The sequence below is a fragment of the Dipodomys spectabilis genome, unplaced genomic scaffold (genome assembly GCF_019054845.1).
Source record: "Dipodomys spectabilis isolate Male_0828 unplaced genomic scaffold, ASM1905484v1 ptg000125l, whole genome shotgun sequence".
NCBI classification, from domain to species: Eukaryota; Metazoa; Chordata; class Mammalia; order Rodentia; family Heteromyidae; genus Dipodomys; species Dipodomys spectabilis.
The window spans coordinates 210,220-235,703 of record NW_024870802.1 but is presented as its reverse complement, the minus strand read 5'-3'; the positions used below and the strand labels follow the sequence as shown (position 1 = coordinate 235,703).

The 25,484-nt window shown below is 52.6% G+C and overlaps 1 protein-coding gene across 1 annotated transcript; it reads left to right on the top strand.

Annotated features, from left to right (window-relative positions):
• Window positions 1-3,996: 3,996 nt before the first annotated feature.
• Kcnk18 (potassium two pore domain channel subfamily K member 18) lies at window positions 3,997-12,717 on the top strand. The gene is made up of 3 exons (XM_042689691.1): window positions 3,997-4,219; window positions 6,535-6,663; window positions 11,888-12,717. The coding sequence occupies exons 1-3, from the start codon at window positions 3,997-3,999 to the stop codon at window positions 12,715-12,717; spliced, it is 1,182 nt and encodes a 393-aa protein (XP_042545625.1).
• Window positions 12,718-25,484: the final 12,767 nt, after the last annotated feature.

Sequence of the window (25,484 nt, the reverse complement as noted above, 5' to 3'; positions counted from 1 at the left end):
TTTTGGGGCTTGCTGATTTGCCTTTGCTTTAGGGAGAGGAGTTCCAGTGGGCCCTGTGTAGCTGGGACCAACAGGTCCTTGAGATGTTGCTTTCATGGGTGTCTAGCACCAATGCACCTCATTGGCTAAAGCAGGTCCGATGCCCAAGCCCAGTTTTAAGGAAAGGGATATTAATACCCACAAAGTCATGTGGCAGAGGGTAACAAGAAGTATGGAACTGGGACCACCCATCTTTCCCACCATCCCCACTCAGGCCGATTTGCTGCTACTGTAAATGCTTCATTTACCTTTCCCCGCCCCCCCATCATATTTACATTCAATCAAAGATACAAAGGAGCATGATGTAGAAGTCCTTACACTGTGAAATACTTTTGGTTAGAGAACCCCGTGCTCTGGTGCTGGCAGCCAGGCATGTTGCTGGCAGGAAGTGCCAAGGGGAAGGCCAAGTTCCCACTCAGTGGAAAACTCCAGGCTCCTTTAACCCAAGCCCTTAAGGACAGGGGATCAGTATATGGCGTAAATTATTCATGGCAAGGAATGATCACAGAAATGGTCAGCACTGTGTGGATCCCTTGGTGTGCTGGGACATCTGTTCACTTTCTGGATGGCAGGACTTTCCTAATATTAAAGCATTAAAAATTCAGCTCATCGGGGAGGAAATCTAAGTTGTGCAGAGTCTTGACATGGGTCCATGGTTAATCGAGTGTCCAGCTGCGATTAACTGCTATCCTAGCTTTTTGTAGAGGGTCAGAGGACAGTGCCCCTGTCTGTAGTCTCCCTCAGCAGGCGGCCTCTCTGGTGTGATGCCAGGGCTGTGGTAGGACTCTTCTTCTGGTGGGTCAGGTCTTCCTTACTGACTGACCATGGAGATATCAGAAACCCTCCTTACTCTAAAAACCATCCTGAATGCTTTGCAAGAGGTTTTTCAGAATGCAAACACATCCAGGGAAACTAACATTTATGCAATATGTTTATGCCTGCCCCCTCACCCACCCACTTCATAAACTTGGTGCTCTCCGGTCTGGTCATCCTGCTGCTTTGGTCTCTGCAGACTCTCTGCTCCCTCTCCCAGTTCACCTGGACTTTGTCAGAAGGCAGCGGGGCTAGGCAGCTCCAGGCTCCCTCCAGGATCACTGCCCTTTGCAGTTGGGAGTCCAGTTTCCGAACAACCCTTTCCTCATGTAATGTGTCTTTCCAGGAGGTGTGAGGATGACTGCTCCATTTTGACCTCATCTATTAACTGTCTTCAAGCTCATCAATCTAACTTCTGTTATGTTCGGTCTTCAGTCAGACCCATCCTGTAGCCCGCCCGCCTGCCCCCTTCCTCTTGGCCTCATGACTTGAAAGTAGTGTTAGGCAGTTTCTTCATCTTCCATGTGCTACCTTAAAGTGGCTAAGCCTGAAGGCCACTAATATAAAGTGGCTTATAAGCTGTGCACCAGTGGCTCACGCCTGTAATCCTACTTGGGAGGCTGAGATCTGAGGATCGTGGATCAAAGCCAACCAGAGAAGGAAAGTCTGTGAGACTCTATGTCCAGCAAACTACTCAGATAAAGCCAGAAGTGGCACTGTGGCTCAAGTGGTAGAGTGCTAGGCTTGAGCAAAAACAAGCTCAGGGACAGTGCCTAGGCCTTGAGTTCAAGCCCCAGGACCAGCAAACAAACAAACAAAGTTGGCATAGAATTGATTGTAACATGACTTGAGGAACCAATATCATGTTAAAAATGTAGGTATATATTTGGCTTCTTGTTAGCTGCAAGAGAATGATTTGTGATTGAGCAGGGTAAGGGGCTGTTGGTGAGAGGGGGGATGAATGTGACATGGGTGGATCCCAGGTGACCCACTGGGCTATTCTAGATACTTCTTACCCTACTGTGTCTAGGAATGGACAAGCATGATCAATCGGGGTTACACCTTCATCACGGAGAGACCATTTAACAGGCCCACCCTTTAAGAGCTTTAAGTCCACGTTCAGCCGTTGTATTGCTTTGGGTCTGGGTTGAGGCTGAACATCATGGCAGTGGCAGTGCACGGCTTACATCATGGCAGCTGGAAAGCGGGAGGTAGGGAGAGAGAGCAAGAGGGAGGGAGTAAGAGAGAGAGAAAGGAGATGAAGAAGGATGGGAGGGAGAGGGAGAAGGAGAGAAGAGGGGAAAGAGGGAGAGAGAGGAGGAGAGGAGGAATGAGAAAAGAGGAGGGGGAGAGAAGGAGAGGGAGAGACAGCGGTGAAGGACAAGACCTTTAAAGGCATGACTCCTCTGTGACCTTCCTTCAAGTAGGCTTCACCTCCCCCCGACTCCCATAACGCTACCACGTTCCAAACCTATGGAAGGATTAACCCATGGGTGAAGTTGGAGCTTCCTGATCCAGTCACTGGGTTCAACAGTTGGGGATCCAGCCTTTGGGGAAGATAATATCCAAACCATATTACAACACCAGTCTCAAAAGGACATGGCCGCCGAGGCCCAGATTCCCAGGATTTGTACCATGCCGTCAGGCAAGCCAGACACTAGTCAAGGGCAGACAGAGGCTAGGGGAGGTTGGGATGGACAGAGAAGGAAGGCACTGGCCTCCAGTCCCAGTTGTAGTCTTGAGACCATGGCAGTAATAAGGTTGTGTTCGTTTTGCTGGCCTGGGGTCAACGTGACTTTGGAATGGCCATCCAGCTCAATTATTCGTGAATTCATTATTCCTCTGATGTGTTTCGAATGGCTGAATCATAGTACTAGTCTATGTGCAATGATCATCCCCAGCTCACCACTGGGGACAAGTTGAACAACTCACTGGACAGCCATCTTGCTCCAAAGGTGGTCCATATACCGTCTCCTTCCATTAGGTGTTGAGCAACCCAGCCCCTCAGGCTAATCTCAGTGTTTTCTCAGATGACTCCTGGTGTCCGCCAGGGCAGATTGGGAAGCATGTGGTGAGGGAGACTCAGAAGGGCAAAAGCTGTATCGGGAGTAATGTGTTACTCCAATGAAAGGAAGCAGAAGGCAGATATCTGGGAGAGGGAACTCAACTGCAGAGAGACTTCATGGAATCCTGTAGCCCATCAGGGCTGTAGACAAGACAGCAGCTTGGAGAGTCTTCCTGCAAAGAAATGAACAAACAATGACTGTCCTCTTCAATCACCGACTGAGGAAGGATGGAAAGCTGAACTAATAGAAAGAACAAGCCAGAGCTGTCATATGCTAGGATCTTCAAAGTACCCTCATTCATTCACTCATTCATTCATCTTTTCCTTTTCTTCTGTGGTGCTGGGGATGGGACCCAGGACCTTATAGTCAATACTAAGCAAGTTCTCTTCCATTCCCAGCCACCAGGAATCCTTTCTTGAAGGAGGATCCAAAGGTGGGTGCCACTGGGTCACATTATCCTCATGGCAGAAATGAGGCACCAAGGAGCACATCCAGTCACATGGACACATTTCAAGGCCCTTCATTTGCATTGAGTGTATCAGCATCCAATGGGTTGGAGCAAGTCGGATGACCTGTTCAAAGCAAAGGGCTGCACTGATTATATTGTGTGCCAGGAGACCAGGTATGGTGGAGCAAGGGGTCTAGCTAGACCAAAGTGTGGGGTGGGGGTCACAGAGAATCCTCAAAAGGATGGATAATCACTTGGCTAAAACCCCCAAATCAGACCTGGTACCTGGAAATACAATGCTGTACTTTCACGGATGGGAAATGCCAAACAGTGCACAAAATGATACTTGTGATTCCGTCTTCCCAAGGCCCCTGATGGCCGCTCCAAGGCTGGCCAGTGGAATCAATAGCAATTTGGGGCGCTCGTGGGGGCGCCGTCTGAGCAATTCTGATGAGTTGAACGTGATGGGTTCCGGCTGCTTCCTGGGTCCTGGGGGAAGCTTATCCACCATGCACTTAGTGCTGGAGCCTGGCCATGCCTCGGCCACGCCCACCTTCATCTCCAGGCCTGGTCTGTCTGTTCCAGCTTCCTCCACAGGCTCTTCTGTCCAGCCCTGGACACTCCAAGAGGATGGAGGCTGAGGGACCACCACAGGCCCACAGGTGCTGCCCCGAGGCCCTGGGGAAGCTCTTGCCTGGCTTCTGTTTTCTCTGTTGCCTGGTGACCTACGCCTTGGTGGGTGCTGCCCTCTTCTCTGCCATTGAGGGCCACCCCGTCCCAGGGGAGAAAGAGGACCCCAACTTGAAGGATTATCTGAATGAGTTGTGCCTCCTCCTGCAGTGCAACCAGACAGGTAGGTGCCTTCCCTGAACGCGTGGGCCTCAGCGCCAGGGGTGGAGGCTGGAGGCTGGCTCTCTCAACTACCTGCCAGAACTCTCCCCAGTCTTGGAAGTCACTTAGGCAAGTGACTTCTCCCTGAGCCTCAGTTTTGTCCCCTGAGAAGTGGGGGAGATTAGTGGCTGTTCAGAGGTAGCTCTTAAAGGGCAGTTTCCTTTCCTGAGCCTGGTCAAGGCCCAGCCTTGACCAGCCTGGAAAGCTCTGGGGAGAGTGACTGTTAGAGATTGGAGGGGCTGGGTAAAGATGAGGGGCAGAGCTGCTCTTCAGAACGATGCCAGCCCAACTGAAGATTTGTCTAGCAGGGATTAGGATGGAAGAAATCACACAAACTGGACTTGGCTCCTACCATGAGCTGGCAGCCAGGCCCCTCCTCTCTGCTTCCTTTTCTAAAGGCCTTCCCCGTGAGGGGCTCCCGGGAGGCCTAGGAGGTGAATTGGGAGGCTGGCGCTGGCACCAGTTGCTTGGCCAGCTTGCTGTGTGGTCCAGCGTGGAGGGTTCTCACCAGTCCCCGTTGGGGGATGGTGAGGGAACACACAATCTCCGTCCTCCCAATCACAGGGACTCTGACCAGCAAAAGCAGACAAGGGACTGAGGCTTCTGGATGGGTACTTAACTAGAATCCCAGGTGTTTCTCACTCATCTAGTTGCTTGTTTCTTTGCTGTGTTCCCTGAAGGAAAGTTGCAAAGCTGTATTCGACAGATCAAGAGAAACCAAGAGAGAGGGGAGAAATAAAAGACAAAGGAAAACTAAGGGCGTCCAAAGTACGGGGAAGAAAAGGGCGAGATAAAGCATAGCCAGGCCTCAGCCCTCTGCTTGCTGTCTCCACCCCAAGCTGGGCCTTGTTGTGGGAATAAGTTCATTTGGCTAGGGGCTGACCAGAGGCTGGTCCTAGTAGAGACCCCTCTGTCTTGGGACTGGTCCCCTGTCATCTGACACACATAGGTCTCCTCTGTGGGAGATGTCATGGCTGCTGCTCTAACCTAGAAATGTCAAGGCTTTCCAAACCAGGTCAGACTGGCTAGATGTGCATGGACAGGCCCTTCCCCAGACCACTCACGCACGATCTCCAAGTTGGGCTAGAGAGTTGGTTTCTTGGATGTAGAGCAGAGCAGGAGAAGCTAGAGATGATCCAACTCCTTTTATACTGGTTTTCATGGGGTTGAAGGGCTCCAAAGTGCTAGTTTAATGTAGGCCCTGAGCCAAACCCTTACCACACAGCATCCGGCTTCAGCCTCCCCAGGGCTCCTCACCGTGGCTAGGAATCACCCCCACTTTACAGATTAAGAAACTGAGGCAAGCTGGGTGCCGGTGGCTCATGACTATAATCCTAGCTATTCACCAGGAGGCTGAGATCTGAGGATTGCAGTTTGAAGCCAGTTTGAGCAGAAAAGTTCCCACGAGATGGTTATCTCCAATAAACTATTCAAAAAAGCCAGAAGTAGCACTGTGACTCAGATGGTAGAGCGTTAGCCTTGAACACAAAGAGGCTCAGGGACAGTGCCCAGGCCCTGAGTTCAAGCCCCAAATCCAGCAAGAAAGAATGAAAGAGAGAGAGAGAGAAAGACAAAGAAAGAAAATGAGGCATGAGGAGGTTAAGCATTGTGCCCAGGCTCACAAACTAGGAAAATGGAATCAGGGATACTGATCCAGGCATCTGACTCCAAAACCTCTTACATCATGTGGCCTTGCAGAGGGGGAAACTGAGACACAGAAAGCAGCCTCTTGTCCATAGCTCCAGGAAGTAGGCAGAGTCTGAGCTGAGTCTAGATGCCAGGGTCTGGACTCCCAGGCTGGTGCTTAGAGGTGGCAACTTCCCTGTGTGCCAGGTCTGGCTCCATCCCCTCAACATACCCTTGTCTGGCAGGCAGTGACCCAAAGCCCATGGGCTGCCCAGGCCAACAGAACCATCTGAAGCCATCTCTAGAAGCCTCTTGGCTCTGGAGTCCATATACAGTTTGAATTTCCTAAACGCATGCTTGCTTTTAGTTATTCAAATTCTAGGAGACAGAACTTAACTCCTCTTTGAAATGGGAGGTTTGGAAAGTTCCAGCAATTCCAGGTCTGAGCGCAAGTGACCTGTCAAGTGCAGGATTTGAGTCACAGAAGCATCTGGGCCAAGCTATGGTGTTGATGGGGACCTCAGGCCTGTCATGGCTGCTCCTTGGAGGTGACCCGCCCCTTCCCGTGGGTGGGACCCCCCCCACGCTGCTTCACTCTGGCCTCTCTCTCTCTCCCTCTTTTTTCTTCTCTCTCTCTCTCTCCTTCTTGAGTCGTGGAAGGCAGAACAAAGGAGCTGCAGGAGCATCTTCGGAAAGCAAAGCCAGAGTGGTTGAAGGCCCCCGGCGACTGGTCCTTCCTGAGCGCGCTGTTTTTCTGCTGCACGGTGGTCAGCACTGTGGGTGAGTGGGAAGGCCGGGGCGGGCCTGCCCTGCGCCACCACAGCAGCCTTCCTGGGAGACCCACGAGGGACACTTTGGATCACTTGGTGGGGGGTGCTGGGTGCCAATGCTAGGCCTCCGGGATGCAGGCAGGCTGGGTTCCAGCTTGGGATCTGGTACTGAGTAGGGCTATTCAGTAGCCAGCATCCTTCCGGAAGATGGTGAAGCCCTGAAATCAGGCAGAAGCCCCAAGGTGTAAGGCATGGACCACATCTCAGCCTTTCTTGTCTCTCCCCTGCCCCCCAGACTGAACACTTGGGTGCAAAGCGCATGTCTGACCTGGCTGGGAACCCAGCAGACTGAACGCAGGGTCCCTAACACAGGCTTCGGGGGCCAGGCAGAAGTGCTCAGGCCTGATCACAGGTGTGACTGTGATGTGCCCAGGGGCTTCCGAGAGCAGAGATGGGGACAGCGGCACCTGCCCCGCCAAGGGGCAGCTGAGCACTGAGAACATTTAGGGTTTTCTTTTTGGAGCGCGCACGTGTCCTCTGTGATGGACCATGAGCTCTTGTGGCCCGGGTGGGCCCAGGGCTGAGACAGGGGATAGGAAATGGCCACGAGTCCTATGAACAAAAGCTTCATCACTGTGCCAACGCGCTTCCCATCCCTTCTCCCATCTCATCCTCACAAGAGCCTCCGAAGAGGCTGTGACTCCCCCCTTCCGCAGGTGAGGGCTGCAGGCTTTGCTGTAACGTAGTCCTGACAGACAGCAGCTGTGAGACAGACGCAGAGACATGCAGAGGATGGCGTTAGTTCACCATCCGCCCCCCTCCCCTTCAGGAACGTAGGCAGAGCCAATGAAAGCATTCTTCCCTCCGCCCTGTGGCCCCTTGGGTGGGATGCTCCACTAGATCAGAGCACGGCGGCCACTGCTGCTGTAGCCACCGAACAGCTGTGCAGGCAACAGCACCACACACCTATTGCAATCCTTGTCACACAGTGGCTATGGATCAGTAGCCTCCAAAGCACTGGGTAGCTCATTAGGAATGCAAATTAATTCCCAGGTCCCATCAGCCCTGGGGCGTAGCCTTCCGATCTGTAGAATTAGAATGCCTGCTGATGTGTTCTGTGCACAGGGGCTCAGCCTTGGCCACAAATCAGAATCACCACAGCCCGCCCTCCCTCCCCCACTAATCACATGGAAATCTCTAGGGGCCAGACCCAGGCGTCAGTATTTTTTTTTTTTCAGGGCCCTCCAGGTGGTTCTAATGGGAGCACAGGCTTCAAATCGCCGATCTAATGGAAATGCATTAGCTCCGTTTAAGTCTTAAGCAAGCAAAGCCACTACCCATTGCACAAGTCAATTAGGACAGTGTGCGCCCCAGTAATTACCACCCTGGAATCAATATGGTGTTTGAAGGTCCCTCTGGAACCACTATTGTTTCCTGTCCTGCTTCTCTGGGCCACCTGACATATACCTGGCCTTGATGCTGGAGAAGGGACACCTGGCAGGTGTGAGGCTGCCGCCTGCAGCCATTCCCATCTGGCCAGGCCGGCGTTCTGGTGGGGAGCAGAAAAGCAAGTATTTGGGCTCTGACACATTCTGGGGCTGAGGACATGAACTGATGGTATCAGAATGCAGCAGTGCATTAGAGGAAACCATATACGTCTCCATTCTGCATTTCAGCATTCGGTAATTGGGGTAAAGATCTTCCCTGTGCAAAGCTCTGTCTTCCCTGAGACTCACTTCCTGGGCATGTTTTCTGGGAAGGTAGCATCTCTACTGGGTTGTAAACAGGGCTCACTCACAAAAGCTATAAAGGGGCTTTGTCTAGGATGTTCCATTCTCATGTTTGCCAAGGAGAAGCTTAGATCAGACATGCACACGGGCAAAGTTTGCATAGGAAGGGTACAGATCCTTGTTAGCTGTGGGTTGAGTGACCCCACACAGGTCACTAAACTCTGTTCTTGTCCATTAGATGCAGGTAATAAGGTCAGCATTCAAGAGTTTTGGCTCTCAAAGGTATTTTATGAATCTTACATATTCTCTCCCTTCCCCATCTTCTCTTTCTCTGAATCAAAATAAATCTAACCAGACCAGGTGTTGGTGACTTATGCCTATAATCCTAGTTACTCAGGAGGCTGAGATTTGAGGAGCTGGGTTCAAAGCCAAGTTGGGCAGCAAAGTCTGTAAGACTCTTATATCCACTTAACCACCAAAAAGACAGAAGTGGAGCTGTGGCTCAACTGGTACAGTGCTAGCCTTGAGCAAAAAGAGCTGAGGGACAGTGCCCTGAGTTCAAGACCCAGGACTGGCAAACAAAACAAACCAAAACCCAGCAAATTAAATCTACCTAGTAGACACAATCCTGGAGACGAGAGTCACTAGTTACTCCTGGGGAGCCCTCTCGATCTTCCTAGGAGTGCATGAGACCGGCGGGGGGGGGGGGGGGGGGGAGGGGGAGGAATCACTATCTGAAGGTGAAGTAGCTCCCTATTTATGTGTCATCTTGGCTGCTGACATCCAGAAGGATGCTGGCCCTGGGTCTGGGATCCTCTCAGATCCCAAGCATGTTTGAAGAGCACCTGTAACCCAGGATCAGCTTATCTCAAAGTCCCTCACAGCACCCACAAAGGCCCCTTTCCAAACCAGGTGGGAGCTGTAGATTCTGAGAATTAACAGTTGGGTGCATCCCACTATACTGATCAAGACACCACCCCCTCCTCAGGGTCCCCAGACCCTGCCCACCTCCCCAGATGCACCCTGCCCTCTCTCCCTGCCCCTGCAGTCCACCCACCACACTGCCCATCTCTTAGTTCCTTCCACAGGAAAGCAGCATCAAGATCATAGCTCACGAAGGGCATGGCAGGATGGATTTCCGCTCTTTTTACTCCCTTGACATATGCCCAGCACGCTAACTACCCACCACACGGACAGTCTTTCTAAAGGCTTCTCTGGAGCCTTTGGCATGTGGGGCTATGGCTGGCTAATTCTTGGTTCCTCTCTCCATCTGTGTGAGCCACCTCATCAGGAAAACTTCTCTGAGTTTACAATCCAGGATGGTCTCTTCTTTGTTCTAATGACACAGAGAACAGTCTGTCCTTACTTTGTTGCGAGGGATCTCCATTTGGGATGACAAACCCACACAGGTAGTTCTTCCCCTAATGTCTGCCCCTCACGGCACAAAGGAAGCTCAGGGAGGTTGGATCTTGGATCTACCTTGTCTCTCATGCATGCAGTAAGCACTCAATACATGCTCACTAGCTAACCCTGTCTCCAAGGGGTTGCCCCATGGGACCAGTCAAAGCAGTGTGGGGGACTTTGACACAGAGGTGAGGGGTCTGGTGAGAGCCTCTGAGGGTCCGCCCCCCACCGGGGCCAGGAGACAAGGGCGTCCCGCAACCCTCACCCTCCCCTGCCAGGCGGAGCCTGAAGCGGAGCCTCCAAGAGCACTGGCACTCAGCCTGCTTAGGAGTTGCCTTCAAATTAATATACATAATTGGGCTGATTCTTTTGTATTAATCATCCTTTATGACATCACAAATTAAACACAGGCATTAAACACGGACTCTTTCCCCCTGTTGGTTGAAGTTCTGGGTACCCATGCTGGGTTACCCTCTTTCTGTATCTACCCTCTGCACCTGGGGCATGGGGAGGGGAGAGGAGGAAGGAGCAGTCCTCCCCCATGAGTGCCGAGACCCTGGCCCACCCCTCCCTTTGCTGGAAAGGCCCCATCCCAGTGATGGGATTTCATTACAGTGGGGAACACTGACTGGAGCCTGGAGAGCTTGTGTATGCCCTGGACCAAGGCATTTTATTATCCTGTGCCTCGGTTTTCCCATCTGTACTCAACCAAAGCCAATGCTCAGAGACAAGGACAGTGCATTAATCACTTCCTCCCTCCCTCTAGTAGGTGAAAACCTGAGGGTGGAGGAGCAGACTACTAAGTGGCAGCACTGGGACTTGAACCAAGGCCATCAGCTTGCAGACACTGGGTGATGATGGCTTTGTGGTCATTTATGACCTATCTGTCTCACCTGCCACAGTGGCTCTGAAGGCAATTGTACGCACACTGCTGCAATGGTATGTGCACTGCTGTGCACGCCATGGGCGTATAATAAGTACCTATTGTTACCACCAATCAGCTGAGGGGCCAGGCATTTCAGAGGAGATAAGCTCCTTGGAAGTGGAGCTGTGGTTCAAGGGGTAGAGAGCAAGCTTTCAGTGAATAAGGGACAGCTCCCAGGCCCTGAGTTCAAGCCCCATACTGACACATATGTGCATGTGTGTACACACACATGCACACACTCATGCACACATGTACTAGCACTTTTGAGAGGAAAAGGATGGTGGTGGGTTCTTGCAGGTGAGTGGCACCCACACACACTGAGCAGGGTAGAAGACAGTGACCTCACCCCCAGCAGGTGTCTGTCCCTGCTAAGGACATTTCAAGTCAAACATCTGGATAGGAATTGCTTCTGATCCTCCTTGGCCCTCCATAAAGCCAGCCAAGTGGCAGATGCTTGAAACGAATATTTTTATTTATTCATTTACTTTTTGGCTGCAGGTTGAGCCTGAGACCTTGCAAATGCTATGCATTTTTTTTGGCTGGTCCTGGAGCTTGAACTCGGGGTCTGGGTGCTATCTTTGAGCTTCTTCTACTCAAGGCAAGTGTTATACCTCTTGAGCCACAGCACCACTTCTGGCTTTTTTGAGTAGTTTACTGGAAATAAGAGTCTCATGGAATTTCCTGCCTAGGTTGGCTTTGAACTATGATCCTCAGATCTCAGCCTCCTTAGTTGCTAGGATTGCAGGCGTGAGCCACCAGTGCCCAGCTTTAAACATATATTTTACCATTGAGTTATGCTCCCAGATTGAAATTACTTTTTTTTTTGGTGCCCAGTACTGGGGTTTGAACTTAGGCCCCAGACACTGTCCCTTAGCATTTTTTGCTCAAGGATGGCACTGTGCCACTTGAGCCACAGCTCTACTTCTGGCCTCTTGCTGGTTAATTGGAGATAAGCATCTCATTGGACTTTGCTGCCCCAGTGGCTTTGAACTGTGATCCTCTTCAGATCTCAACCTCCTGAGTAGCTAGAACTACAGGCATGGGCCACTAGCACCCGGTGAGATGTCTCTTTTTAAGCTTGACGTGTGAAATGTCCCATCAGGGACAAGTGGCAGGTTTGGGGGAGAGGGGAGGGGAATGGGCAGACCACAAGCCTGGGCTCTGTTCTCTTTCAGGTTACGGCCACATGTACCCCGTCACCAGGCTTGGCAGGCTCTTGTGCATGCTCTACGCGCTCTTTGGCATCCCTTTGATGTTCCTGGTCCTCACAGACATAGGTGACATCCTGGCAACGATCTTATCCAGGTCTTATAATCGATTCCGAGCACTCCCCTTCCTGCCTGGCTCGTCATCCTCTTCCTCCTCTGGGTGCTGCTCCCGGCTTCTCTGCAGGAAGAGGCAGGAGGTGAGGCCCGAGGATGCGGCCACGCCTCCCATCCTGGTGGTCCCTGACATCGTGATAGAGGCTGAGGAGCTCCAGGGCCCCAAGCCTGGCCGGTGTCCTTTAGCCCCAAGCTACAACATGGAGCTGTTTGAGAGATTTGTTGCAGGAGAGAAACTGGACAGGTTGCAACCACCCCTGCGGGCCGTGGAAAGAAGCAGCTCCTGCCCCGAGCTGATGCTGGGACGGCTGTCCTGCTCCATCATCAGTAACCTGGACGAGGTGGGCCGGCAGGTGGAGAGGCTGGACATCCCCCTCCCTGTCATCGCGCTGGTGGTCTTCGCCTACATTTCCTGTGCGGCCCTCATCCTGCCCATCTGGGAGACAGAGCTGGGCTTCGAGGATGCCTTCTACTTCTGCTTCGTCACCCTGACCACCATCGGCTTTGGCGACATTGTGTTAGTGCACCCTCATTTCTTCCTCTTCCTGTCCATTTATATCATCATCGGGATGGAGATTCTGTTCATTGCTTTCAAGCTGATGCAGAACAGGCTCATTCACATCTACAAGAGCCTGATGCTGTTCTTTGCACGAGGAAAGTTTTACCAGCTTGTGAGAAAGTAAGGCTCCCTCGTCTCTCATGACAGACCTACGGTGAGCCTTGGGCGGTGTGGCTAGAGCCTATGGCATCAGAGCTGGTTGTCTGAGACCTTGGCTTGGAGACCAATCCTGCATGAAGGCCAAGTTCAATCTGCCTCAGGGCAGAAGGAAAACCCATCACCCTTACTCTGAGCCCTCTTTACTCCCCTGCCTGCAGTTTGGGTTATTTTCTTGTGTTCCTGGGGCATTGAACTCAGGACCTTGTGTATGCTAGGCAGACACTCTACCACTGAGCTACAGACCTCTGACTGCTTTTTTAAAGCACCACTTTAAACAGATGAAAGCAACAATCTTTTGATGTTGTTGGTTTGCTTGTCACAAAAATTATCTTTGTTTTGGGAATATGTTCTTTCAGCTATGTAAAAAAAAAAAAAACCCAAAACCCAAAATTCCTTTCTGAACTGCTCCCTGCTATTTGATGAGAGAGTTAGCCTGAGCAACCTCTTTTTGAATGACTGCATGAATGCATGCAAGGCTAGCTCTGGCCCAGCTACTAAGGTGACTCAATGAATTGTCTCTCATGTTCCCAAGGGCTTGGGAGGCTGTGCTTCTAACTGACACTCGGATGGCACCTCTTGAGTGAGCTGGCTTGTAAGAAGGCTGCCGGCTGAATGGACGGGTCGGTCCATGGAAGGGGTGGCGCTGGGTGATACTCTGTTGAACTGCTCCTTGGGTTGCCATGTGCAGAGGAAATTGGTCATCCACCCATATGTCCTGGCATCCTAGCTGAGGACTGCCTTTGGCCACTGAAAGTATGAACCTGCGCCAGGCCGGGTAGAAGGAGGAGCCTTCAATCAATGATGAATGGGGCTAATGGGAGCCATCATTCAATGACTAATGGAGTGGATTGACACTGCTTTCTCCCTTGCCCATCTTCTAGGACAGCTCTGGGGCATGCTCTGTTCTCTCCGTGTGTGTCTCTGTAGTTTGGAACCTCTGTAGCAGCCTCCTCCATCTCCACCCCCCATTCCTGTTCCCCACTCCTTTATGAGAGCCTCCCACCGAACCTATTCCCCTTCAATTGCCTCAGGGCCTCTCCTGGCCAGGGGTGAGCAAGCTGGCACACTCCTGGAAAGGCATGCCTCTTTTGCTACTTATTAGAAGTTGTCATTGTTCTTGGTTTTTAGAAATGTTGTATGACTACATACTGCTTTTTTGACAGTTTTGTAAAGATCAACTAGGTCCTGTGGTCAGCACACATTTGTCTCTGGATAAATGGTGGACAATGCCATGGGGGGAAGCAAGGTAGATCGGCAGGAGGTTCAAGCTTGAAAGGAAAGTGCCTGTCTCTCAAGGCTTCACTGTTTTGTCTTAGGTTTTGGTCACTGCCAGGGGCTTAGGCCTCCTCCTCTTCCCCACCATGATGGATTCTTCATCCCTTCATCCCTTGAAGACCTACCTCAGAGAATGGAGCTAACACAGTATGAGCAACAACCAATGAATGGCATGACAGTAGCGATGGGATTTCAGACAGCAGTCCCAGGGCGGAGGGGTTGTGTGGCGTCCCATTCCTCAAACCACAAAATCCCGAAGCAAAGTCCTTCCAACCCACACACGGAAAGGGATGACTTTGATCAAGATGCATTTGTGCTCATAAACGGACATGTTGAATTAAAATCCCTTTTACAACGATCTAGTAATAATAAATGACAGCCACCACAAATCCAAACGCATTTAGGATGTCCATGCAAGTAGGAGCACAAGGTCTAGCCTCAGACCCACAGACACTCACTGGTGCTGCTTCCCAGCCTCAGGCCATCCAAAGAGGAGTCAAGTGTATCCTCAGAGACCTACAAGTGAATTGTCTCAAGTGACCTCATCACAGCAAGCATTGAGCCCTCCGCCACTCCCCACTTGATAGGAACAACTAAAGGTCCTTCTCTTTGCTCATCTCATTTGTGGCTCAGAATTCTTCCATGGGTCTACAGAGCTTTCCCAAGATGACTTTCTGCTCCTCATTTCTCACCCTTATTTCAGGTGTCCTATATTGCCGTCATCTTGGGCTGGTTACTCCTGCGTCCCTGTGTAGGCATGTGAATTTGTGGCGCTCGGCTTTAAGGGCACACTGCCACCTGGGAGCTTCCACACAAATCCCACCATCCTTCCTCTTCATCACTGAGCTGTGGTCATCCGTTTTTCATCTCTGTGATACAAGGCCTAGGAAAAGCGACTTCAAGGAGGAGTGATTTGTTTTGGCTCATGGTTTCCGTCCGTGGTCATTTGGCTTTGTGTGTCTGGGTCTGTGAGGTGGTTGAACATCATGGTGGTGATGGTGTGGTAGAGCAGAGCTGCTCACTACATTGTTGGCCAGGAAGGAGAGGGGGTGAGGGTCAGGGACAAGATATATACTTCAAAGACATACCCACCCAGTGGGTCACCAATCAGGCTCTACCTCCTAATAGGCCCATTCAGTACAAACTCATCAGCAAATTAACTCACTGATGAAGTTAATGCCCTCATGAGCCACTGCTTCTGAAGAGTGTCTCCAGCTAGAGCCCAAGCCCCCAACACTAGAGTGTTGTGAGAGGACATTTCCTATCCAAACCATTATAACACTTTACCATAGACAAGGGGGCTAAATCATCACCCATTGATTTCTCATGGTTGAAAAGGCAGGAAGAAGAAGAACAGAGAGACAGAAAGGTGAGGATCTGGCTAAGGCCTTCTTTCTGGTTGAGCACAGAGATCCCATGTCCCATTTCTCTTTCCATAGGGCACTAAAACCATCCTCAGTGTCCCACCCCTCTGACCTCATCTAAAATGAATCAATCCCTAGAAGGCCCACCTCCCTTGGGAGGTAGAATTTCAATAAATGTCTTGGGTGGGGATGAACACAAATGGGCATTCTATAGATTTCCCCCCCCTAAATTCAGACATCACTGGTCCAGGGTTGCTATCTGGGCACTGGGGCATCTCAAAGGTTCCAGGGCATCTCCGATGTGGCACCAGAGTTGAGAGCACAAACTGGTGGCACAAACTGCTCTTCCAGCCTGAAGTGCCCTTCTCCCTTCTGGAATGGATGAAGACTTGCCTTCCAGATGCCATCTACCTTTAACCTCCTCTCACCAGGGTCGCCAGACTCCTGGACCTGGTCACTCTTGTCTCCTCCACACTTCTGCCCTCTCCTCTAAGACTGTCATGACGTCCCATCCCTTGTCATGATCCAACTCTGAGGTGTCCAAATAAGCCAATCGGGTCTTTTTCATCATCTTGCGCTCTCCCCTTTTAATCCTCCCACCCCCACGTTGCAGGGTTCTGTCATAAATAGAGCATTGAGGGCAGAGCTTTTGGACAGGGGAAGGGGGCTGGAGGGGCCTGCATCGGGAATTCCAGCAAATTTCGAGTTGGAGTCTTTCCTGACCTTCTCCAAATACAGATCCTCCTAGTGATGGGAGGATGCTTCCTGTCCAGCCTGGGATCTTTTCTCTGTTTTGGGTGTGTGGGAGGGGGGAATTCCCACCAGATTGACCAGCAGCTAGCAGCACTATGGGTGTGGCTAAAGGGTCTGAGCTTAACCAAAGTGCACGTCTCAAATTTGGGAGCCTGTTTTCCTAGAAGTTCCTGGATCTGGAGGGGAGGGGTAATTTTGGTGGTCACCTACTGTCTCTCCAACCCATAAGTGCAGAAAAATGTCCTGTCCCACCAAACTGTTTATCTGTGACCTTCCTGTACCTGGATTAGAATCTTGGTGTCCTGTAGGGTTCCCAGTGGGGCAAGGCAATAGGCATGCACTTCCCTGAGTGACCAACAGATGGCGCATCCAGACCACATGGACGCTGTGCTCAGGGACCAGCAGGTGGCATCAGCTTCTTATAGGACCAGCAGGTGACAGCTCAGCCTCTGTCCTGTGCTGCTCCCAAACCTATGAGGTTTGGGAGGGTTGAGGGGGACAGAGGGACACAAACGGGCATTCCATAGCACTTTCCGCTAAATTCAGACATCAGTGGTCCCCCAAGGAGGGCAGTCACCTCAGATTCTTGTCCTTACTTCTGTCCCTGCCTGGGAAGGAGCACTTTCCATCACTACCCTCTGCCCCTCAACTCACAGGTCCTATCAGCCCACCTCAGTGTGTGAAACGTTACCCCTCCAGTCATCACGGCTCATCAGAGTGTCCTGTAACTCCCTCCACTATTGGCTCCTTTCCCTCTGGCATTTTTTTGGGGGTGGGGCAGCTTATAGGGGACACTCTGGAGCTCCAAGCATATCCAGATCCTGGCCAGCGGGAAACCCACTGTGTTGCAGCCTTTGGGAGTGAGGTCCACCAACTCGGAGCTGTGGTTTTGCTTTTTGCTTCTCACATAGCTGAGTGGTTCTAGCCAGTGGCTTTGAGTATTACTGTGTTAGGGTAGACCCAGGACAGACAGGGCAGGGCAGGCTAGGCCTCCTGGGAGCACCGCTGGGGATGGGCAGGCTGGGATCCAGGAGACCTGGCTGCACCGGTACACAGGAAGGGTACACAGGAAGTCCTCAGTGAACACCTGTGGCTGGCACAAATCCCAGTCACCAGTCTACCCAGATGGTCGAGGCTGGCTGGTGTTTGGGTCAAAGACTTTGCCCCTGACAGCTTGTGCCAGACCACTGGGATGGGCTTATCATTAGTTCTGGAAGCTTCCCTGCCTTCTCCAATTTTGAGAAGCCTGGCCAAGCTCTGGCAGGCAGAACTTGGGAGGAAGGATTATATTTCTCCTGGCTGCCATTAATAAACCGTCAAGGGCAAGGTGACCACACTTTGGCTGAGGATCTCTCTCTTATTTGCGGATTCTGGGAGTTCTGAGAGCCCTATGGATGTGTTGGCAGGCTGGTGTGGTTTTGAACTTGTCAATGTTGTGAAGTTTGTTATTTGGTTTTAAAAATTCATTCTAAATAAATATTCATGCTCATAAATAATTTCAAGTGGGTTATTTTGTCTTTTTTTTTTTTAGGAGATGGTCTTAAAGGCATAGGTGTGGAAATGTTCTTTTCTCACTCTGGTCCAGGGACATGTATGGGGAGAGGGGGGATGCTGTCCCCAGGGAGGGTCCCCCTTGCACCAGATTCCCACTTATCCTGCTGGCCTTTCTAATGGCCTCTCCAGATGGTGACCCAGACACCTGTCCATCAGCACTAGGCCCCTGCCTGTGTTAGCCACACATCCACTCCCAGACAGAAAACCGTACAGGGGAGTTTCCATCGAGCAAACCAGACAGCAGGTTTGACAAGAATGGCTCAAACCCCAAACTACAAACGACATGCTTTAGCTTTTGTCATCTTCCAGAGATGTCCAGAGAGAAAGTGACAGCCCAGAACCTTCTCCAGAGCATCCCCTCAACACCATGCTGACCGGGCAGTGCGGTGGGTGATTAAGATCTTTGCTGGATACAGGTGGACCCATTGCAACAATGAGATGTAGAAGACGCTATGTCGAAAAACAAACTTTACAATTTAGGCCGGGGGGGGGGGGTATAGTTGTGGAGGTGGGGGGGAAGGGATGGTAGGAGGAAAAAAGGAGGAGGCAACAATGCTTGATAAGAAATGTACTCATTACCTTGCTCATGTAACTGTAACCCCTCTGTACAGTATTTTCACAATAAACAAACAAACAAACAAACAAAGATCTTCGCTGGTAAAGACAAGCTCTCTGGTCAGGTGCAAGTCTCAGCAACTTTTTTTCTTTTTGGTTTGAGATTAGAACTCCAACTCAGTTTCTGACGCTTTCACTTGTTGGCTGGTGCTCTGTGAACACAGCCATGCCTCCAACAGTCAGCAAGTTTCTTGACTTGTCAAATAGTCCTAGAAATGGCGCTTACCTTGGTCCGGGTGTGGTGGTGAACATCTATCCCAGCTGCTCAGGAGGCAGAGCGAGGAAGATCCTGGTTTGAGATCAACCTGGGTAAAAGAAGCCCAAGAGAGTAACTAAAAAACAAGCCTCAAAGCAAAGTGACTCGGGGCCTGGCTCACATGGCAAAACACTTGTCTAAGCAAGCATACATCCCCGAATTCAACCTCCATCCCTCACTCCCCATCCCCCCCAAAGTTACCTACCTTGAAGGACTGTTGTGAGGCTCAAAAGACACAATGTCCAGAGAGCACCATGGCATTTTTGATCAAATGTGCAAATGAAAAAAAATCCACCCAGCTGTCTCCTTGCTATGTTTAGGAGGCCACACTGGCAGAACTCAGCTCTCTCCGGCACCCCCTTCCTCCACCATCTGGCTGAGGATAAAGGTAAACGGCCAGGGCTGGGCCTGGTAGAGTTAGCAGTGGCTCATGTAACACTCCAATATGACCTGCTGAGGCCTGGGGTCTCCAGGTCCAGGTAGAGTGGGAAGCCCCTCCCGTAAATGGGAACCAGCACACACTGTGGGGACCACATCCCACAGAGGTTCACTTGGTATCCACGGGATCTTTGGGTACCCCTGTGCTTCTCCAGACTGTTCTTGTCACTTTTTATTTTGTCAGTTGTGGGCCTGAACTCTGGGCCTGGGCGCTGTCCCTCAGCTCTTCAGCTCAAGGCTAGCGCTCTACCACTTGAGCCACAGCGCCACTCCCGACTTTTTCTGCTTATGTAGTGCTGAGGAATTGAACTCAGGGCCTCATGCATGCAGGGCAAGTGCTCTACCACTGAGCCACCTTCCCAGCCCTCTTGTTACTTTTTTAAAAAAATTGGTTCCTGCACTGGAGCTTGAACTCAGGTCTTTGTGCTCCTGCTTGGCTTTTGCACTCAAGGCTGGTGTTCTAGCAGTTGAACCACACCTCCACTACTGGCTTTTTTTGCTGGATAATTGGAGATGAGTCTCTTGGATTTATCTGCCTGAGCTAGCTTTGATCCTTGGTTCTCAAACCTCAGGCTCCTGAATAGCTAGGATTACAGGCATGAGCCACCAGTGCCTCTTTCCCTGTCATTTTCTTGTAGCCCCTGAAACAGAGCCCCTGGTGCTCTGTCTGGTCCCAGGTAGCCTGGGATGCGTGTCCTTTGCCTCTTGTCTGTCTTTACTCTCTCCCTGCTCAGCTCTCAGCACGCTGGTGGATATAAATGTTGTCTCCAGCCCTGACTTTCTCCCACAGTTCCAGATCCCCGGCCGTCCACCCACTGAGATGCTCCCAGCCCAGAGCTCCTCTCACCTCTCCAACTTATGAGGCAGCTCCGGCCTTCTAACGGTAGCTCCAGCCCATTAGAAGTGAAGGGCGGCCTTCACTCCCTTCTTTTCTGTCTCCACTAGTGGAGGGGTGCCTGCCTGCCGCTGCTTCCAGCTGAAGCTGGGCACTTGCTGATTTCAGAAGCGTCCCAGGTGAAGCTGGGCACTTGCTGATTGATTTCAGAAGCTTCCCAGGTGAAGCTGGGCACTTGCTGATTTCAGAAGCATCCCAGGTGATTCTGGTTACATTTACTCAGGCAGGCACTGTGGCCAGTACCTTCTGGGTACCAGGCCCTGGGTCATAGCTCTGGAGGAGGAACTTGGCGGCGCAGCACACAGGGGATGCTCATGCATGTCTGTCAGACTCCTTGTCCCCTGGATTGAGGCTCTATGGCATGCCTTGTGTGGGTGACCCTGACTCCTGTGTCCCCACCCAGTGCTCTTGAAGCTAGGCAGAAGTTGTGGCTGGCTGCAGGCTGACCAGGCTAGGTGATGGGGGTGGGGGGGAGATGGCACACACACACACACACACACACACACACACACACACACACAGTTGTTGCCATGGCAATAGATATGCATCACAATTGAGCAGAGAACTTTGAAGTTGACTTGGATGCTGACAACAAAGAGCATCTCTGGCTTGGGTGCAAATCGCGGCCCCTTTCATCCTCCCCAGCCTCTTAGGACTCTGCTTTTATTCTTGCTATTTAGATCAGAGAATAAGCCCCTTTCAAGCACTGTAAATCCAAACACAGGTCATTAAGGATCCTTCATGAGGTCCAAGCCCCCTCTAGTCTCTTTAAAAAGTAGCTGTGTTTGTAGAAAATCAGAGATGACAGTGTAGAGGCCAGAGCACTGCCTGCCTGTCTCCTGCCAGATCAGTATTTATTGAGCATCTATTACATGTCAGGACCAAACCAAGTGGGAGTGGGGATTCAGTGTAGAATAAGACTGACCAGTCGGAAGTAGAGCGGTGGTTCAAGTGATAGAGCACCATCCCTGAGTGGGGAAAAGATACTCACTAGACCTCTTATGCTACAGGGATTAACAGTCAGGATTGACTCTGTGCCTCAGTTTCCCCTGTGTACACTGCTAAAATGGTCAAGTGCAGATCCTACTTTTCTATCCCTGTTTGGCCCGAGTAGTTTTGGTTTAGTGTGGGGTTTTGTTATTGTTTTGTCTTTTTTTTTTTTTTTGCTGATACCAGTATTATGCTCTAGATTTCATGAGCTCCCTCAGCTTTCTTGCTGATGAGTGACGCTTCACCACTTGAGCCCCACTTCCAGCCAGGAGTTTTGCTTGGTAATTAGAAATGGAATCTCAACAACTTTTCTACCAAAGCTGGCTTTCAAACCATGATCCTCCAGATCTCAGCCTCCTGAGTACAGGCATGTGTGGCCAGCACCCCAGCTTTTGCTCTGTTTTAAATATTCAGCTTCCCTGTGACATAAAAAAAAAAAAGTGTGAATGTAAATGAGAAACGTGGCCAAGAATTCCCTAAAGTTTTCTCCAAATGGAATATTCTTTGCCGTTGAGGACTACAGATCCCATGGGCCAGTAAATAGCACAGACACCCAGGCCTGCAAGGGGTAGAGTATGGACACCTGCCTTCATTTTAAATGAAGCAAAGGGCTCCCTGGGCGGGAGCTGCTTGTCCCCCTCCAACCCCCAGCCAACCAAGGGCTTCCCTTCTAGGTATCTGCTGGCAGACCTGGGCCTCAAGCCACGCCCCCTCCCACCCCCCTTAGAACTTGTCAGGAACAGCATTGTCCTCCCAGAGCTCTGCCCAGCTGCCATTCACACACTCCGACTGTGCCTTCTCAGCTCATGTTTGTCCACCAGGCATCAGATATGATGGCCGGCAAGCCCTGTGCACTCCTGGGAGGCCAGGCGCCTCCCCTCCTAGCACCGCCTCTTCCTTCCCAGCAAGTGACCCAGGGACACCATGCCCTGATGACGATGGCAACTCCAAACCACAGACACTGCAGGGCAGGGACCTGATGTGGGTTGGGGCAGGGGTGGTGGTGGGGTGCTGCCCTCTCTTGACCCAAGGAGCTGCAAGGAAACATCTGGCCTATGCTGCCCAATCTGCCATGTTTGCCCCTAGGCTGAGACTGCTATGTTATTTCTTTGGGATTCACTTTCTGTCGCTCCCAGAAGCTCGAGGAAGGCAAAGGGCAGAGATTCCAGTTATAGAGCAGTGCCACCCAGAGCTGGGCTTCATGGCCAAGGCTCTGCAAGGGGCTGGCACCCCACCTTCTAGGCTGATGGATATCAGGGCCCCTTGCCAATCTGTCCGAGGACACCAGCTCCATTTTGCTTAGGGCCCCGGCCTCACCCCTTTCTTTCTATCCCTTGGCTCCATCTCACTCCTTCTTAAGCCTAAACCTTCATTGCCAGTTCTTTAGGTTCTGGAAGATAAATGGACCCCTGGCTAGGCAGGTGCTCTAACACTTAAGTCCCACTCCTAGCTTTTTTGTTTTGCTTTAGTTATTGCCCAGATAGGGTTTCATGCTTTTGCCAGAGTGGGCCTCAAGTCATGATCTTCCTGTCTCCACCTTTGCTGGGATCACAAGTATGTGCCACAATGCCTACTGACTGGTTGAGAAGGAGCCTCACCCAGCTGGCTTTGAACTACCATCCACTCAATCCCAACCTCCCAAGTAGCTGGGATTAAACGTGTAAGCCTCTGTGCCCTGCCCCTTTTGCAAGTGAAGATTTCTCTCTCATAGCAAAGCAAAAGCACAATAAACTTAAAAACCAAAACAAAACAATTACTGATGTGTTTTGTCTCCAAATGGTGTTTACTAAAATCCACAGTGCGGGATGGGCATTGTGCTTGAAGGAGAGGCTGGGGCTTCTCCCTCTCTTTTTGTTCCTTTCCTGGGGTTTTACACTGACCTGGGGTTCACTGAGCATTTATTTTTTAATTATTTGCATTCTTTTTGGTCTGTATGATCTACCTCCCAGTGGAAGTAGGAGAAAAGAACAGCAGGAGCATCAGGTGGAAAAAAATCTTTAAAAAGCATGGAAGGGCAGAAAATCTCAACTGAGAAGTGAGGTCTTCACAAACCCGCCACTTCCACTCCCCAGAACAAGCTGTCAATCAGTACTGAGAGTGGGCGGGGCCCGGTGGGCGGGGCCCGGTGGGTGGGGCCTGGTGTGCAGGCTCTGTGGACATGGTGCAGTAGGCAGGGCACTGGGGGTGGGGCCAGGTGGGCGGGGCACTGGAGGTGGGGCCCGGTGGGTGGAGCATTGTGGATGTGGCCTGGTGGGCGGAGCTCTGGGGGGTGGGGCTTGGTGGGCAGGGCAGTGTGGGCGGGACCTATGGGCGGGGCACTGTGGACAGGGTGCAGTGAGCAGGCACTGTGGGTGGGGCCCGGTGGGTGGGGCATTGTGGATGTGGCCTTGTGGGCTGGGCACTGGGGGTGGGGCCAGGTGGGCGAGGCACTGTGGGTAGGGCCCGGTGGGCGGGGCCCTGTGGGTAGGGCCCGGTGGGCTGGGCTCTGTAGGTGGGGCCGGTGGGCGGGGCACTGGGGGTGGGACCGGTGGGTGGGGCTCTGTGGGTGGGGCCGGTGTGGGTGGGACCGGTGGGTGGGGCTCTGTGGGTGGGGCCGGTGGGCGGGGCACTGGGGGGTGGGACCGGTGGGTGGGGCTCTGTGGGTGGGGCCGGTGGGCGGGGCACTGGGGGTAGGACCGGTGGGCGGGGCTCTGTGGGTGGGGCCGGCGGGCGGGGCACTGGGGTGGGACCGGTGGGCGGGGCCCTGTGGGTAGGGCCCGGTGGGTGGGGCTCTGTGGGTGGGGCCGGTGGGCGGGGCACTGGGGGGACCGGTGGGTGGGGCTCTGGGGGTGGGGCCGGTGGGCGGGGCACTGGGGGTGGGACCGGTGGGCGGGGCTCTGTGGGTGGAGCCAGGTAGGCGGGGCACTGGGGGCCCGGTGGGCGTGGCACTGGGGGTGGGGCGCTGTGGGTGGGGCCGGTGTGGGTGGGACCGGTGGGTGGGGCTCTGTGGGTGGGGCCGGCGGGCGGGGCACTGGGGGGTGGGACCGGTGGGTGGGGCTCTGTGGGTGGGGCCGGTGGGCGGGGCACTGGGGTGGGACCGGTGGGTGGGGCTCTGTGGGTGGGGCCGGTGGGCGGGGCACTGGGGGGTGGGACCGGTGGGTGGGGCTCTGTGGGTGGGGCCGGTGGGCGGGGCACTGGGGGTGGGACCGGTGGGTGGGGCTCTGTGGGTGGGGCCGGTGGGCGGGGCACTGGGGGTGGGACCGGTGGGTGGGGCTCTGTGGGTGGGGCCGGTGGGCGGGGCACTGGGGTGGGACCGGTGGGCGGGGCTCTGTGGGTGGAGCCAGGTGGGCGGGGCACTGGGGGCCCGGTGGGCGTGGCACTGGGGGTGGGGCGCTGTGGCGCATCCACCCATGACTGGATCCTCCTCTTCTGTGGCTCAGCCTTTGAATCCCACGGCTTTCCTCCCATGGCTGTCCGGCTGTCTGGTGAGCTCGGGTTGCGCGGAGGAAGAGCGTCTGTGCCATGTTTCCGCAGGGAACCCTGAGCTACCGTGTTGTCTCAACTAGGCCCGGTGGTAGATGCTCAGTCAGGAGGCTCCCGCAGGCCTTAGGTGACAACCCCAGGGACACAGGAACGGCCTCTCTTGCAACTTCCTACAGGACCTGCAGGTCTTTCCCACCCTGTGGCAGAGGGATTGTAGGAGCCACTGCGTCCCTCCACACCGCCTTGGAGGGGGTCTCTCCTGCTCTGCCATCCTAAGTGGGCTTGGGGTTGTGAGACCCTAAATTTCAAGGTGAGAATTAAAAGTGGCCCTGCCAAAAGCATCTCAGGTCACTTGTGTGACTAGGTGGGCCAGAAACGTCCCCCCAAATCTCCCCCCAAAAGAAAGGTGTGTGTGTGTGTGTGCGCGCGCGTGTGTGTTGTGTGTGTGTATGCATACGTGCCCCTGCAACACCCAAACACTAGGGTGCAGGAGCCCACATCCTCCACAAGACAACAGTCGATAGAAATGCAATTGGACATAATGACTGGCTTTCTCTCCCCCTCAGAGATGGTGACAGTGATTTCTCAGATGCCTTTTAGTTACAGCAAGTTTCTAAACAACATAATTGGGTTTGGATCTTTGTAGCCTGCCCTATTGGACTATCGATTCCCCACTAATGTCTTCTGCCCTGTGGGTGTCTGGGTGTGCAGTCGGCATAGCAAATGGGAGAAGACAGCTTTGAGTGGCCTCCACCAACCTGCGTCTCAAGTCTGGGGTCCCTCTGAGTCCTCTGCTGCTGAGGACCGCTGCTTGGCCTCCATCTATCAGCACTCAAAAGTGCCAGACATCAGCTGCTTCTAAGCCACAAAGATCCAGGAAGCCGAGCTCCAGCTCTCGCTGTCCTGGCCTCACGGCTCAGTGCCAAGGCAGAGGCCTGACCCTTTCTGAGCCACCATTTTGTGTGTGCCAACAGCAGCCATCAGATTTCACACTCCTAGAGGCCCCTGTGGGCATCGCTGCGCCATTCCTGTGCTGTCTAGTGGAAGTATAGCATGAGCTACATAGGAAATCTAGAATTTTCTGGAGGCTAGTGCAGGGCTGCTAGAGCTTGAGAGGTGACAGATGACCT

Bases quoted from the DNA above. Each gene is read 5' to 3' on its own strand.
- Kcnk18 (XM_042689691.1), top strand. From the start codon at position 3,997: ATGGAGGCTGAGGGACCACCACAGGCCCACAGGTGCTGCCCCGAGGCC. The intron at 4,220-6,534 runs GTAGGTGCCTTC...CTCCTTCTTGAG, and splicing joins CCTGCAGTGCAACCAGACAG to TCGTGGAAGGCAGAACAAAG. The intron at 6,664-11,887 runs GTGAGTGGGAAG...GTTCTCTTTCAG, and splicing joins CACGGTGGTCAGCACTGTGG to GTTACGGCCACATGTACCCC.